We start from the raw sequence: 14,450 nt of genomic DNA, 5'->3' as shown, positions 1-14,450 counted from the left end.
TCATGTTATTGTGGGATATGCGAAATCAGTAATTCACATAGCCGGGAATTATTCCAAAGCTAAAAGTAAGTGATTTCATTTCAGAGGTTGGTTTAAATTGAATTTTTTAAAAAAGTGACTTGACTGCATTATTGGGGATTACATGGCCGATCCCTTAAATGTTGTGCATTTCATGAAATCCTTCATGTTGCCTTTTTTTCTTATAATGATCTGCTTTGTTTTTAGGTGAATGAAATTTATCATGATGAGTCCCTCGGAGTGCATATAAATGTCGTCCTGGTGCGCATGATAATGCTGGGTTATGCAAAGGTAAAATATTTTAAATGTATGACCTGTGAACAGTAATGATGGGGTTAGCAGACAGAAGGTTAGTTTGCTGAAACCTTGGCTAATAGGTGGTATAGTTATGTCTCACACGGACATAACTGAACTGAGGAAGAGAAACTGCCCCAATGAACCAAAATCTCTTCATTTGAGTAGAGGATAAATGGCTTTGGTGCAGGCACCATTTGCTGTGTTTACCTCTGTCTAATGAAGTTGGAGATAATTATCTTGATTTTAGGCATACTGTATGGATGAAAATGAATGGATACTATTGTGAGGAAAGAGAATTCCTTAATCTATTATCATCACCAAATTTATGATTCATTTATTAATTCAAAAACATCCATATTGAGTGCCTACTGTGTTTCAGAAGCATTATAGCTGTTTCAAATATATCAGTGAAACAAAATAACAGAGATCCTTACCCTTTCATGATTTATTAAAAGCAATATTTTACATGTGTGTCTTTCCAGTTAAGAAGAGTGAAGCACACGAGACACACACGCATATATATGTATGTGTGTGTATATATGTGTATGTTTGTGTGTGTGTGTGTATATATATATGATTTTTAAAAATTTATTTAAAAGGGTTTTAATCTTTTTGAAAACAAAAAGTGTGTCAAAATGTATACAATAGGTATTTTACATACTGTAACTTCAGCTGGCTTTAAAATGACACTAGATATGTCCTTGTCTTTGAAAATAATGGAATGGATGAAGTGTTCTCTTCCTTTGAGGAGGAAACATAGGGGAGGTGCCTAACTTGGCAGCTTTCTTGATGTTCAAAATTACACGTCCCCCCCCCATTAATTAATCCTTCTGAGTATGGAATACTAGTAAAATAATGCATTTGGCAAACAGGAAAAAAGATCCACATGTCTGCATTTCATTTTGTATGAAAACTTACCATTTCTGGTGAGAGGGTGCCACTGACCTTTGGTTTATCCCATAAACCTGGCCTACTTTGTGTCTCCAACACTGAAGGCAAGTCAGCTCCAGCCAGAGATGTTCACATCCTTCAACTGGTTATTAATTATTTCCTTGAAGAAGTCTGTGATCAGCATATAACAAATCAAACTTTTTTTTCTTAATTAAGAATGTAAACACTGATAAAAAACATTTGCTGAAATGTAACAAAGCTGTCAGCCAGTCAGCCCAGTAGGGACAAATTTGGGGCTCCAAGTTCAATTTTTTATTCCATCAGAAATACTCTGGGAAGGATGGTCCTTTTCCCTCTGAACTTTTCACTCTTGATCACAGTGTGATAGCAGCAATGTTCTAAGGAATGTCAGTGCATCCCTGGGAACTGTAAGATATAAGGACACCCCTCTTCATTGCTTTGAGGTTTTAAAAAATGTAGTTATTTTTTTCAGCGTGAGGTTTACATAATTTGACTGCTTCTCAAAATGAAAATGTAACCAGTTTTGCCCGCTTACAGAAGAACTTATGTTCTTCCTGTAGGTTGATTAATTTTTTTTTTCGTCTTTTTGTCTTTTCCTAGGGCCGCTCCTTCGGCATATGGAGGTTCCCAGGTTAGGGATCCAATCAGAGCTATAGCTGCTGGCCTCCACCATAGCTACAGCAACGCCAGATCCGAGCCACATCTGCAACCTACACCACAGCTCAAGGCAACACCCAATCCTTAACCCACTGAGCAAGGCCAGGGATCGAACCTGAAACCTCATAGTTCCTAGTTGGATTCATTTCTGCTGCACCACGATGGGAACTCCTAGGTTGATTAATTTTGGAAAAGAAAGAAAGAAAGGGAAAGAAGGGAAAGAAGTGAAAGGAAGGAAAGGAAGGAGGGGAAGGAGGGAGGGACAAGAAAAGAAAAAAGAAAAGAAAAAGAAAAAAGAAGAAGAAAGAAAGAAAAAGAAAGAAAGAAGAAAGAAGAAAGAAAGAAGAAAGAAAGAAAGAAAGAAAGAGGAAGAAAGAAAAGAGAGAAAGAAAGGGAAAGAAAGAGGAGAGAGAAAAGAAAGAAAGGAAAGAAAGAAAGAAAGAAAGAGAAAAAAAAGAAAGAGAAGAAAAGAAAGAAGAAAGAAAGGGAAAGAAGGAGGGGGGAGGGTGGGAGGGAAGGAAGGAAGGGAAGGAAGAAAAGAAAAAAAGAAAAGTAAAGGAGGGAGGAAGGAAGGAAAGAAACTGAAGATCTTTCACTTTAACATCTCTGGAAAAAAGTCTCATGCCCAAATCTCCTTCTATTCTCTATTTTTGTTCTTATATTTATGAAACTAAAAGCCTAAGGTAGGTCAGAAATTCTTACTAGAATTTTTACCCAATTGGTTAATATTGAGTTGCTTCACAATAGAAAAACAAACAAACAAACAAACTCAGCACCATCCATTTCCATTAGTGGTGTCAGGTAATATTGATCATCATAAAGGTATCCTTCAAGGGCATTTAGAATTTTCAAATGAAAGTCAATATCTAAATAAGCCCAGTCATGTTATTGTGCATTATTTAATTCCTGAAATCTCTAATGTTAACCTCAAAGAAAGTTATCACAGGAAGCCTTTGGGAAAAATGCTATGTATGCCTTTAACGTATTGTTTTCTCAGTCCATCAGCCTCATAGAAAGGGGAAACCCATCTAGGAGCTTGGAGAACGTGTGTCGCTGGGCTTGCCAACAACAAAAATCTGATCCCAATCACTCTGAACACCATGATCACGCAATTTTCTTAACCAGGCAAGACTTTGGACCTGCAGGAATGCAAGGTATTCCCATTAAATGTAGAAGAAGCACTTAAGGGCATGGCTTTGTGAAAGTCATCCTAAATCAGGCAGTCTGTTCAAATGTTCTGATCTCCACTATCACTTTCTGCCATGCCTCAGCCAAGCAGGCAGTTTCTTTCTCTTGCTTCCAGTGACTTCTGTGTAATTCATGATGTTTAACGCCACTTAAATACTGTGATAAATTACACTCTACAGCAATAGGTGTGCCTTTCGGGCTTGCTGAGATACTGTAAAATGCAGTGTGATTTCCACTCACTGTCTGGAACGGGAAAGGGGATGCCATGAGAAATGTCTGCTGCCAAAAGCTTTCTCCCAAAGTCAGCTTACATTTATCTAATAAATTCTGATGTAGACTTTGGAGAAAAGTGGACTGACCATTTTCTTTTCAACGCTGATGGAATTTCTGGCTCCCTTCACCAGTACCATGATAAGAGGGACCATTCACTCTGGCAGAAAGACCGAGCTTAGTTGGTGGGCAGAACAGAAATGGTAACCCCAGGCAGTTCCTTCCCTTAGGAAAAGGGAAATGCAGACCCAATGAATCTTTTTAGAGTCATTACCTGTGGCTTTCCCAAGAGAATGTGGCACAATGCTAGCAGCAAATAATACTGCCTCTGTCTCCTGAAAAGTTTTTCTCCCCCCTTAGGCAAAGGTCCAGTAGTAATTCTTAATGGGTTTTCTCATAAAATGAAAATAAAAGTAATTGTTATTCTCTACAGGATATGCCCCAGTCACAGGCATGTGTCATCCAGTGAGAAGTTGTACCCTGAATCATGAGGATGGTTTTTCATCTGCTTTTGTAGTCGCCCATGAAACTGGCCATGTGTAAGTCACTGTTGACAGCTATAAAGAAAAAAGAAGGTCTTTTCTTTCCTGCTTCTCTCAGTATTGTTCACACTTTGGGCAGAGGGCATGCCAGCATGCAACTCTCATCCCTTGCCAAGTGAGAGGAGCTGAAAACAGTGAAGCGGTCATGCACTGCAACTAAATGAGCGACTGTGGCTTCAGAGACACTCCTGGGCTTTTCATAGCTATAGAAGAAGAAAGGCATTTCGGTCAGATTGCTCTCAGTTTCAGTGTCTGTGACTCCTCCACAAAAGCCACATGAACTTAAAAAATATATATATTTCCCTGTACTTATTTTCAAAACAGAAATAATGCAATAGCCATGTCTCCTCCGGTCGTTCTTACCCATGGGGTCTCGCTTTGTGTCTTAGGCTGGGAATGGAACATGATGGACAAGGCAACAGGTGCGGCGATGAGACTGCAATGGGAAGCGTCATGGCTCCCTTGGTGCAAGCAGCGTTTCATCGTTACCACTGGTCCCGATGCAGTGGCCAAGAACTGAAAAGATACATTCAGTATGTCTCCTCCTGCCTGTAACGAGAGCGTTATAGTAGAACTACAGATGGCAAACTGGCTCTTGGGACCTTGATCATAATAAGACTCCCAGTGAATGAAAACACTGGTTCATGATAAACATTTTCTTGTGACTCAGCTTTTGGCACAATGATTCCATAATGCTGTTGCAATATTTTAAGCCTTAAGCCTAGAATTGAAGTGAACTTTTAACTGATTTTCCTCTAGTGACTTCTTTGTGGGATCTTCAATGAATGGTCAAATTTAATTTGAGAATGAGGAGGGCTTGGTCATGCAATGCCTGCATACCACCTGTCCCCCACAGCACAGGTTTCAGGATCTGCCCTGCCACACCATGTGGCAGTTCAGCTAGGGACATAGATAAAGTTGTCACCGTTCTCCTGCATTTCTAAGTATGCATAGCTTATTTTCCTGGGGCAAATAAAGATGAATGGTCTTTTTCTAAATGCAACTGAAACCAAAAACCTTAAAAGATATGCTTTTGTGACCTTGCTCTATGATCTGATGATATTCCAGAGTACGTAACCTAAGAATACATTTTCATTAGGACCTGATAAAAAAAATCTAACCACGCGCAATATTTTCCTTCCTACAGTTCCTATGACTGTCTCCTTGATGACCCTTTTGAACATGACTGGCCCAAACTCCCGGAGCTTCCTGGAATTAATTACTCTATGGATGAACAGTGTCGTTTTGACTTCGGGGTTGGCTATAAAATGTGCACTGCGGTACGTTACAATTAGTTTAGACTTTCCAGCTTGCAGTCTATTTGCATCGCTCCTGTTCCGTGAACTTTACCAACTCACAGGTGCATGAATATTTATCAATGGTTTTGTGCTTGCTATGGCACTAAATGCTAAAGCTAAGTGCTTTACATATATGATCTTATTCAATCCTGTGACAAACTAGAAGGGGGTTGGTATATGTTTATTTTACAAATGAAAAAGCTAAGACTTGCAGAGATTAAGCAACTTACTTAAACCAGGCTTCTAGTAAATAAGGGCTTTATGTATATTGGAGCAAGCTTTCTGTGTTAGAGGGGAAAAAAATATTGTATTTCATCAGAAGAAGTTGACCTGCTGCTTAAAATCCTCCATATGCAGATATATACACTATTTTATCTGTATGCATATATATATATACACACACACAAATATAGATAGATAGATAGATAGATAGATAGATAGATAGATAGATAGATAGATAGATGATAGATGGATACCTGCATCAGTGTTTTGACCTGAGAATTCTAAAGCTTTGGCTCAATGTTGTGGAAAAATACAGTTTCTGCATTAAGTAATAGGAATTGGAACAAGAACCCAGGTCCAAAACAAATACTAATTAAAAAAAGAAAAGACAGCTATGACCATAAGGCTGTGTGTGGATAACGAGTGGTGAAGGCAATGAATGTGTGGGTGAACTGGTGTTTGTTATATGTACTTAAAAATGTATCTAAAGAATGACAAGATGTTCACTGTTAGAAAGAGAGTAGATGAGGGAAAAGGACACATGATGTGTGTATATATATTTGGATCTTATAATGTAGTGTTTTAGGAAAATAAAAGATACTCTTAGGAGTGGGAAAACTAAGATTCTGGCTATTTGTATCCATAACTATAGCCCTACCTTGTAACCCATATTCCTCAGCCATGGATTGTTATGAACCTCAAATATATAGAGAGCACTTTAGAAAGTACACAAATGTATTGTGATACTTTGATATATTTGAAGTACATTATCTTACATAGAAAGCTTGACAAATATTTTCTGCTCTTAGTTGACTCATTATGATGGGCATTTTTATTGTTTATAATTGACTAGTTCATACCTATAGGGATAAAGAGAAGCCCTTTCAATGGTTTGAGAGCTGCAAAACTGCTATAATGTTTTCATATTTAAAATGTTCATAATAATTACTCTTTTTAAAATCCCAATATTGTAACCCAAGAGATTGGCTATAGAACATGATGGAAGATAATATGAGAAAAAGAGTGTGTGTGTGTATGTTATGACTGGGTCACTTTGCTATCTCGCAGAAATTGGCATAACACGTTAATCAAGTATAACTTTAAAAACAAAAAAAAATAATTTAACATTGCAGAACAATCCCAATCTTGTCTATTGGAAAATCCTAGGGTTTGAAATGGCCTGCAGACTATTAAAAGTCAGCCAGAGACTCCCAGACAAATCAATGTTTATCAATGTTATTTTAGAAAAGCAATCTAAAGTACTCTTTACTTGGAATTCTTAGGCAGTGGTTTTTTGATTTTATTCTTACCTGCCACCAATTTGACTATTAACTTGAAATTAAAATATCCAAGAAACCTGACATGAAAAAACTGTATAGACAATATTATTGGTAGAAGTCTATGTTGCCAAGAGGTTACTTTTTCTCTCTTCCAGTTCCGAACCTTTGACCCATGTAACAACTTTGGTGTAGCCATCCTGATAACCCCTATTTTTGTAAGACTAAAAAGGGGCCTCCGCTCGATGGGACTGAATGTGCTGCTGGGAAAGTGAGTATGATCTATTTACACAAGGGAGGTTTAAGATGTGTTGCATAATTGTCATCTTTCAATGACCTGTACCGTGACTTTTGAGAGAACCATAGTTCGTGAGGCTTCATTGCAGGAATACATTTACATCATGTACTGTGTCCTGCAGCTGCTATAACAAATCACCCCAGAAGATTATTCCACCACTACCAGAGCCCAGGAGAACAAATCAGTGTCATGGATCTGAAATCCACATGTGGGCAGGATGACACCCCCTCCCAGGTGCTCTCACGGAGAGTCTCTTCTTGGCTCTTCCAGCTTCCGGTGGCCGCCTGAATGCCTTGACTTGTGGCCACACCACTCCAGTCTCTGCCTTTGCAGCCACATTGCCTGCTTCTCTTCCGTGTGTAAATTTCCCTCAGCCGCTCTCTTTTCTTTTCTTTCTTTTTAAGTATTTACTGTTATATTCAACTGTTGGTCATAGGCAAACAAGCAAAAAAAATGCTTGAAATATTTTACATAATTGGTCATTATTTTCGTTCATGTAGTATCTTTGTGGGGATGTCTGTGGCCGTTTCCTGTGGAGTCCCTGGAGCAGACATGACTCTGAGATGAGTGGCCAGGAAGCCACCCTCTCTTTATTCTTAGCCAGTCCCTTGAGCCAGCCCTGCAGACAGGGGCACAGAATCTTTAAATCCATCCCAAAGCTCTTTCTTTCCTGTGTCTCTCTTTCCTCACTCCTATCCTATTACCAGGCTCTTCAGACTGCACAGGAAACTTTTTCAGGCAGCATTGTGATATTTTTAATGATTCGTATTTTGGTCGTGAGACTCAGTGATATATAGTATTGGTGCTGAAAATAAACTAATAGGTTTTAATGAAAAATCTGCATATCCTGATGCTAGTGAATGGAGCATCCTTCTGCCTTTTGTAGGGAAGAAGAAGTCACTGGATGACGTGCATTTTGCTTACAAGTGTCCCTCAGCTTTTCCCTCTGCCCCTCTCTTACAAAGATACATGTGATGGCATTCAGGGTCCCCTGGATGATCCAGGATCATCTCCCCAACTAAAACTCCTCATTTAATTCCATCTGCAAAACTGTCCTCCAAATAAGGGAACATTTGCAGATTTCAAGGATTAGGACCTGGTCTCTTTGGGGCCGCTATTCAGCCACTACTGATGGAATAGGAGGCAGCAGCTCAGCAGAGCATCTGGGCCCTAATGGGATTTGATTTACTTGCTGGCATCCCACTCCCTGTGAAAGCTGTCCAGAATAAAGTCATGCGCACTTATACAGAAGATTTGGCCTTGCTCCTTGGGGAAAGATGCCCAGAAGTTTTCAGTCTCAAAGTAGTGAGGTTGAAATGCTCAGAAACTGGCCAAGTGCCAAGCTACACTAATCAGAAGGGGAAAGATCACGAAACCAAAACAAAAGCATGTTAAGAACTCAAGTTGAAGAGCTTTGACTAGCTTGGAAATAAGATAGTGTAGATAGGACCAAAACCTGGCAAAGATGATTTATATGGCTTTTAGCTCTTTTAAAGCTCTTTAAAGCTCTATTTCTTTTCTTATGTCTTTTTTTTTTTTTTTTTAAGGCTGCACTCATGGCATATGGAAGTTCCTAGGCTGGGGGTCAAATTGGAGCTATAATTGCTGACCTAAACCACAGCCACAGCAACACAGGATCCGAGCCAAGTCTGCAGCCTACACCACCGCTCATGGCAACACCAGATCCCCAACCCACTGAGCAAGGCCAGGGATTGAACCCGCATCCTCAAGGATACTAGTCAGATTCTTTTCCACTGAGCTGCAATAGGAACTCCTTAAAGCTCTATTGCAAATGTATATAAACTGTACTTGCTGTAAGAATTACAAGCATCATCATCATAATAAAACTTGCCATTATTTGTGTTTAAACTATGTTAGGCGCTATGCTAAATTCATTATATACAGTGCGTTGTTTTGGGAAAATTCAATATTACAGACTTTTGACTCAAAAAAAAAAAAAAAAGCAACAGTGAGTTGATTCATTTTTGCTTTATGAAGAAGATATCCAGAGTTCTCATGTGGCATAGTGGGTTAAGGATCTGGCATTGTTACTGCAGTGGCTGGGGTCGCTGCTGTGGCACAAGTTTGATCCCTTGCTGGGGAACTTTCACATACTATGGGCGTGGCCAAAAAAAAAATAAAAAGAAGTTATCCAGTAAACCAACTCTGAACATCCAACTTTCCTAAATATATGTGTGTTATGTTTAAATTTACCCAAGTTGAGTTTTAAGAAACACTTTTATTGGATGTAGGATAAAAAAAGTGGGTCAGGGAGTTCCCGATGTGGCTCAGTGGGTTAAGAATCTGACTAATATTCATACGGATGTGGGTTTGATCCCTGGCCTCGCTCAGTAGGTTAAGGATCCTGCGTTGACAAGGATCCTGCGTTGACATGATCTGTGGTGTAGGTCGCAGATGCAGCTCAGATCCTGCTTTGTTGTGGCTGTTATGTAGGCCGGCAGCTGCAACTTGTTTCAGCCCCTAGCCTGGAAGCTTCCACATGCCACAGATGCAGCTCTAAAGCTCAAAAAAAAAAAAAAAAAAAAAAAGGTGGATCAAAATAAAGTTAGAAGGGCAAGAACTAAGACGTTTGGGCATCTGCCGTGTGCTGGGCACTATGAGCTCTAGGCCTCTACAGTGCCCGTGTTTTTTGTTTTGTTTTGTTTTATATATAATTTTTTCTCATTATAGATGATTTACAGTGTTCTGTCAATTTTCTACTGTATAGCATGGTGACCCAGTTACACATACATGTATAGAATTCCTTTTTATCACATTATCATATATCTGGAATCTAATATATGGCACACATGAACCTTTCCACAGAAAAGAAAGTCATGGACGTGGAGAACAGACTTGTGAGTGCCCGTGTTTTAATCCTCCCCACTTAGTTTCTTCTGGTCAAGGGTCTCAGGATCCTTTCTGGGACCCCAGTTTTCCTCCTCTGAAAAGTAAAAATAAATATCTGACCTATCTGTTTCTCAGAATCATTGTGAAGGAGAATTTTAAGATGTAGGTCATGTGTTTTGAAGGGTATATGTATGTGTTTTAGATATCTTGATTATTTTCTAAATTAAGACATATAGTTTCCTGTCATTATTTTAAAGGGGAGAATATTTCCCATAAAAATACCCTAATAATAGAAATAACAAGGGATGAAGGGTAGAGTAGCATCTACTGGGCAAGTTGGGTGCTCAGGTCATCCTTATTGATTATGATGTTTGATACCCACTGGTAAATGGGATCATTTAAAAGGTTGGCTGAATGAAGGTTATTTTTTTCATTTTAATTTTATGCTTGAAAATATGTCCTAATTACCCTGTGTGTAGGGCACCTTTATTATTATAATTACTATGGGATACTTTTAAGTGTATTTTTCACCTGAAATAGAAAAAAACAAACAAACAGAAATGAAGTCCTTCACACAGTTGTCCTCGTGTAACAACTTCAGCTTTAGCTTAGGCGTGATTTTCACAGTTGCTTTGTGTCCTTTTCTAAGTGGTGCTATAAGGGTCACTGCATGTGGAAGAACGCTAATCAGCAAAAACAAGATGGCAACTGGGGATCATGGACCAAATTTGGCTCCTGTTCCCGGACGTGTGGAACTGGTGTTCGCTTCAGAACACGCCAGTGCAATAATCCAATGTGAGTATGGCTCTTGTCATTCTGTTCATTTGAGAATAAACCCAGAAAATGCTTCAATCGTATGTTCTTCATGTTCTGTTTCATGAAGTACGTGTAAAGTACAGAACATGAAAACTAGAGTTTATGCGTCCCTTTTGGGTAAATCCCCCCTTTTCAATCTTTTTTTTTTTCATTTAAATTTTATTGGAGTATATAGTTGATTTACAATGTGGTATTAGTTTCAGGTGTACAGCAAAGTGAATCAGTCACACTTATAAATATATCCATCCTTTTTCTCAGGTAAGTTATTATAGACTATTGAGTAGATTCTCCTGTGCTCTACAGTAGGTTCTCATTAGTCATTGATTTTATACAGTAGGGTGTATATATCATTCCCATCCTTCCAATTTCTCCCTCCTCCCAATGGTTTCACCTATAGTGACCCTAAGATTGGTTTTGAATTCTCCCACTTTTCAATCTTGTGAAGAGTAGCCCATGGTTAAGATAGAAATTTATGAAGAAATTGCCATTAGGAGGATCAGGGAGCAGAGCAGCAAAAGCAGATCGCTGTGCCCCTGGGGCCTGGGCACTGAGGCTGTGACACCCTCTCTAGGAAGCACCGGCCTGTGGGCAGGAGCAGCACCAACCACAGAGGTGCCCTCCCTTCAGAGCTGGGAGAAGGAGGCTTTAGGGCTGGGCAAAGGAAGATGGTGAAAGAAGGCTGAGATGCTGTGGGGGTGGGAGGAGTTATTCATTTGTTCCCTCAGAGCAAATTCTTGGAACCCCTATTGTGTGCTCACAAACCTTATTTCTGCAGGGAAAAAAAAAAAATAAGTGAAATGAGGTTTGGGACAGTTGTCCTTATCTAGGGTGAACATGGGAGCACCCCTTTTCTTTGGCAGCAGGACAGCTCTGAGCACGTCTTTTCTAAAGACTGGGTGTAACATTCCTCTCTTCACAGGAAGAGATAATGGCAGCATTTGTAGAAGCAACAAAACAATAAATATTATAGCAGGAAGAACAGCAAAGGTTCACTCTGAGCCACACTCCAAGTGTTTTAAATGTACTTATTTAATCCTCCCCATTTTTCTCTGAGGACAAGGGATTATTATTTACACTTTACATATTAGGAAGTGGAAGCGTTGTGATCCAGGTTTGGGCTATACCCACATGTTTTATACTTGCTAGAAAATATAATTTTCCTGAGACCATATCCCTGTGTTTTTGTTTCTTTATACACTTTTACCGTGCATTTAAGTACACTGTTTGAAAAACATACTGTTTTAAAATATACTGATTCATATATTTTAAATCAGTTTAAAAGTTGAGTTTGGGGATTCCTTCCACCAAACCCCAGCAGGGAGAGGATAGGGCTTTTGCAAAGGGATTGAAATTAGGAAGTATGAGTTCATTCACTTGAGGCGGGCAGCTCGGAAGCCCTGGCTTTCTGCCCTCCAGCACTGTGTCTGCAGCCTTCAACGGCTGGACCAGAGCCAGAAGGCCTTTTTAAATGTTGTCTTTTCTTTAGGCCCATCAATGGCGGTCAGGATTGTCCTGGGGTTAATTTTGAGTACCAGCTTTGTAATACAGAAGAATGCCAAAAACACTTTGAGGACTTCAGAGCACAGCAGTGCCAGCAGCGTAACTCCCACTTTGAATACCAGAATGCCAAACACCACTGGTTGCCATATGAACAGCCCGACTGTGAGTAGACGCCCGCGCTTTTCCCGCTGTGCCACTGGTTACTTAGAGCTTAAGCTTTGTCAACACCCATCCCTTGGATTCTTGCTCCCTACTTGGTTACTTAGAAAACTTGGTGCTCATAGGGGTAAGTCCTCCTGGGTTTCCAAGAATAAGGCTAACATATGCCTTCCTCCCGAGAGGTGAGAATTATAGACTAGTCGCTGGCAAGCAGACTGCCACCCTCACTACTGAAAAGAAAATGTGGAAAGCAATGCATGGGAGGGAAGTTGGGGTTCCTCGTGCAGCTGAACTCCCTCTACTAGGAAATGCTTCTGGAAAGTTGTGATCTTTCCTTTCTGAATACCTAGAGAAAAAGGGAGAGATTTGACAATCGAGGAATAAGAAAAAGACCATTATTTAATACCAAAAGGTATTTCATAACCTTTTACTTTTGAACCGCGCGCTGGTTATTAAGAAATACACTTGGAGGAGTTCCCTTGTCATGTGTCACTTCTAAACCCTGAATTTTTGGTTAAATCTGTTCAAATGGGAACTTCTTTATGTATTTCTCACTTGGGTGAATAAAAGAAAGTAGTTACGGGATTATTGTGCGATATCATACACTGCTGGGTTCAGTTTAAGAGCTGTTTTAAAGGGAAGATGCATATGTGTAGGAATTCAGAGTTGCCGCAGCAAATTTGATTTAGCTTGGTTAAGTAAGTCACATAAATTATACTAGATTTAATTAACGAGATCCTACAAGAGGCAGAAACTATACTAGGCCATTGGGTCAAACAAAAGAGAAACCCTTTCAGTACTCAGAGTGTCACTACAACTAAATTGATTCTGAATGAAATTGATTGAAGAGCCTTGGTTAAATCTAGGATAGCCATACAATTGGAGCTGCCTGGGACAGTCCCAGTTTATACTTATTCTCCCTGTGAAATTATTAATAGAACCCCTTTTCACTGTCAACATTATCCTAGTTTAGATGTTAAATCATAACATCACTCTAGTTAAAACAAATATGCCAAGTGTGCATACTTTCCCCCTACTCTTTATTGATTTATACGCTATGTTTTCAGGAAACCACATTGAAATTGTATATTTTAAGCATAAAATAAACTATACCAGGAGTTTCCTGGTGGCCCAGTAGTTAAGGACTCACTGCTATTAAGGATTCTCACTGCTGTGGCTCCGTTTACTGCTGTGGCTTGGGTTCCGTTCCTGACTGGGGTACTTTTGCATTCTGTGGGCACAGCCAAAAAATTTTAAAAAGCCCACTATGCTGTTCAAATATACCATTTAAATATGTGGTTGATCTGATCCTCCATTTATGCAGCCAAGAAAAGATGCCACCTTTACTGTCAATCCAAAGAGACTGGAGATGTCGCTTATATGAAACAGCTCGTCCACGATGGAACACGCTGCTCTTACAAAGACCCGTACAGCATATGTGTGCGCGGGGAGTGTGTGGTGAGTTCACCTTACTTGCCCCAAAGCTTCATACAGTGCTATGCATCCCACTTTTCTTCTCATTCATCTACATATTTCCAAAAAATTTTTTTAACTTTCTTATCTGAGGTCCCGTTATAGTGAGAATCTATGAATAGTTCAGTGGCTAAAATAAAAGTTTGGGAGAAATTGCACTTAATAAAATCAAACTTGGCCACTGGCAAAATGAAGATTTAGACAATTTTCCTAATTTCCAACCAAATATATTTTTGGGGGGTTACTCTGATGCTTGAGGCTGAGAACACAACTTGTGAACCATGCCTTTCCTCTGACTGTTTTAGAGTAGCCATCCACTAGGATAAAACCAAGTATTTTTTTTTTAATTCAGTGTTGAATGTGTTTTATATTTTGTTTAAAAACTAATCAAAACTTTTTTTTCCTCTCTGTCTTATGTTCCAATTAATTCTGACTTTAAACATAGAATTCCACATCAGAATAAAAGTAATGGTGAATGTTTTTTGTACATTTAATCTTTTGTTTTTTTTAAATGCAGCTTTTTTTTCTTTGCTCATGATCACATGTTAAATTGATAAAAAGTTATTCTTGTTAACAACACATTGCTGCAGCTGGATTCCTTTTCATTTGGATGTAACTGAAGTGTTACATGTATAAGACATATATGTAAGAGTCTCAAGTGCACAGATGCCTC

The 14,450-nt window shown here is 39.2% G+C and overlaps 1 protein-coding gene across 1 annotated transcript in view; it reads left to right on the top strand.

The window, feature by feature from the left end:
- ADAMTS3 (ADAM metallopeptidase with thrombospondin type 1 motif 3) overlaps positions 1 to 14,450 on the top strand; it is a 270,429-nt gene that overhangs the window by 225,538 nt on the left and 30,441 nt on the right. The window contains 10 exon segments of the mRNA XM_047799019.1: positions 226 to 309; positions 2,882 to 3,038; positions 3,776 to 3,881; positions 4,274 to 4,417; positions 5,032 to 5,164; positions 6,840 to 6,858; positions 6,861 to 6,952; positions 10,479 to 10,624; positions 12,132 to 12,307; positions 13,629 to 13,762. Of these exon segments, the coding sequence (XP_047654975.1) occupies positions 226 to 309; positions 2,882 to 3,038; positions 3,776 to 3,881; positions 4,274 to 4,417; positions 5,032 to 5,164; positions 6,840 to 6,858; positions 6,861 to 6,952; positions 10,479 to 10,624; positions 12,132 to 12,307; positions 13,629 to 13,762 (1,191 nt within the window).

The sequence above is a fragment of the Phacochoerus africanus genome, chromosome 10 (assembly GCF_016906955.1).
Source record: "Phacochoerus africanus isolate WHEZ1 chromosome 10, ROS_Pafr_v1, whole genome shotgun sequence".
NCBI classification, from domain to species: Eukaryota; Metazoa; Chordata; class Mammalia; order Artiodactyla; family Suidae; genus Phacochoerus; species Phacochoerus africanus.
Note: the sequence above shows the minus strand (reverse complement) of the source record. Positions and strands in the feature narration are given on the sequence as shown.